The sequence below is a fragment of the Sprattus sprattus genome (assembly GCF_963457725.1).
Source record: "Sprattus sprattus genome assembly, chromosome: 6".
Classification (NCBI taxonomy): Eukaryota; Metazoa; Chordata; class Actinopteri; order Clupeiformes; family Clupeidae; genus Sprattus; species Sprattus sprattus.
Genome location: NC_137925.1, coordinates 35,519,070 through 35,521,569, shown reverse-complemented (window position 1 = coordinate 35,521,569; position 2,500 = coordinate 35,519,070). Strand labels below are relative to the sequence as shown.

The 2,500-nt window shown below is 43.2% G+C and overlaps 1 protein-coding gene across 1 annotated transcript in view; it reads left to right on the top strand.

Annotated features, from left to right (window-relative positions):
- Positions 1–2,500, top strand: part of sbf2 (SET binding factor 2) — a 75,817-nt gene that overhangs the window by 15,254 nt on the left and 58,063 nt on the right. The window contains exon 2 of the mRNA XM_080841290.1: positions 122–207. Within this exon, the coding sequence (XP_080697416.1) occupies positions 122–207 (86 nt within the window). The remainder of the gene's footprint in view (positions 1–121; positions 208–2,500) is intronic.

The following is a 2,500-nucleotide window of genomic DNA, read 5'->3' as shown; positions in this document are numbered from 1 at the left end:
ATGCCCTTAGAATGATGACAATGACAATAATGCTTTTGTGTGTGTGTGTGTGTGTGTGTGTGTGTGTGTGTGTGTGTGTGCATGTGCGTGTGCGTGTGCGTGTGTGTGTATGTTATTCCAGGTTCTGGGGATGGATGTGGAAAGATCCTTCAGAGATTTCCAAAGACAGACTGGGATGGCACCGCTTTCCCTCAAGGAGTGGAGATGGTGAGCACACTCACACACACACACACACACACACACACACACACACAGACAGGCACACACACAGATTTTCAAAGACAGAGTGGGATGACAGTTTCCTCCTGTCTTGTTTTTCCTTCTACCAGATGGCAGACCTGCATCACAAACTTTCACACACACATTCATAGACACACACTCACACACACACACACACACACACACACACACACACACACACACACACACACACACACACACACAGCAGTGGTGGTCCGTCAGGGCCAGCAAGGCCTTCTCTGCTGGCCTAAACATCATCAGAAAATAAATGTAATAAAATAGATTTAATTTTAATATTTTCTTTTCATAAATACGTATTAAATAATTCCCCATAGTCCATTCTCTTGATTTCACAGCTTCCAGCGTTGTTTATGTATGTTAGAGCTTTCATCCAATCATATTTCAGCTATCATGTGTTGCCACGCTCCTAGAAACCTTCCCCGAGAACAGAAATCTTCCCTGAGGCCTTCAGAATTCACATTGAAGGCCCGTGTACATCTGATTGGTTTTCACAACTGGCTGTTTCAGTTAATTTAAGTTGAATGAACTGAAACAGACAGTTGTGATAACCAATCAGATTTCGAGTTGGCGACTGTGGGCCTTCTAGAAGGCCCCGGAAGATTTCTTTCCTCGCGTTGAACGTGACACGTAAACTTCCTTTGATTGAATACTGAGGCAGACCGGTGCAGTGCTTCAGTGCTCAGTTTAGCTGGCTAATGCGAAAACGACGTACGTCGGTTTCAATGCTTATTATGCTAGACTAAATATAATTACATTAACAAACTCAAATAAACTAGTTTACACCAACTTGATAATTCCAGTTTTTGATACAATTACAACGCCATTTTCAAGACGGAACTTTCAAGTAAAACTGGATATCTTGAGGATGGGAAGTTTAAAGAAACTGCTTTGCAGGTGGGACAATGCGATATTTAGTGGACAAACTTGTTAAAGCTCACATAGGCTACTCTCGGTGGACTTAATAAAACTTTGTAGACTAATCCCTGAAAATCGCCTTTTATTTTTAAGTTGTGACAGTAATATCCAAGCGATCATATAACTGAGAGTTTACTACTCTTAATGTATTGTTAATACGGGTGTATTGATTTTAAATGCTCCGGAAATATTAATAAAGTCAGTTGTACTCAACTATGTTAAGGTGATGCAATGCTCACTTATACTGCCTTTCTGTATATTAATGGTTCGAGAGCAATGGCGTCATAATGATGGTATTAGGAGGTGGATTCACTCAGTTTAACATCGTGTAGGACATCGCTGAAGGCCTAGACGTGAAATGCACGGACCGCCACTGACACACAGTAAGTTTGTGTGGGTGTGATGAGCTAACCTTAGCTATCCCTAGACCTCGTTAAGGGGCTAACCTTAGCTAGCCCTAGCCTAAGTGATGGTCTAACCATAGCTAGCCCTAGGTGATGGTCTAACCTTTGCTAGCCCTAGGTGATGGTCCAACCATAGCTAGCCCTAGGTGATGGTCTAACCTTTGCTAGCCCTAGGTGATGGTCCAACCATAGCTAGCCCTAGGTGATGGGCTAACCTTAGCTAGCCCTAGGTCAGGGGAGGGCAATTAATTTCCCCAAGGGGCCACATGAGATACCGGGACTGTTGTGGAGGGCCTGACCAATAGGCTCAATTCTAGCATTAATGTTTTTGCAGTATAAAAGGTGTGCCCAGACGAGCAATACACATGGCACACACACACACACACACGAGAGCAAGCTTGCAATGCAATAGTATAAGTATAAAATGAATAGTTATATACATTTTTATCGTTTAACGTTTGATTCCTTATTTACCATTGACATCAGGGCCCGCAAATAGCCCTGGGGCCGCACTTTGCTCAGGTCTGCCCTAGGTGATGGGCTAACATTAGCTAGCCCTAGACATCGTTGATGGGCTAACCTTAGCTTGCCCTAGGTAAGATTGCAAACGTGTCCTGTGTCTACAAACATGTCCTGTATTGGCAAGCATGCCCTGTGTATGTAAATGATTCATTCCTGACGCTATCCCATTAACTACTCCTCCTCTCTACAGCTATAGCACAGCCTGTCCTCTTCTCTCTCTCTTCCCTCTTTCTGTCCTCTCCTCTCTCTTTTCTCATCCCCCCTTTTCTATTTTTACAGTGCATGAAATGCCCTGTATTGTTATTCCTAGGCTTCTTCTTCTTCTTATTCTTGTTACCTTTTTCTGCGAGTAATTCAGCCCGAACCGCTTAACGTAGAAACTTCATTCAAACTTTGTC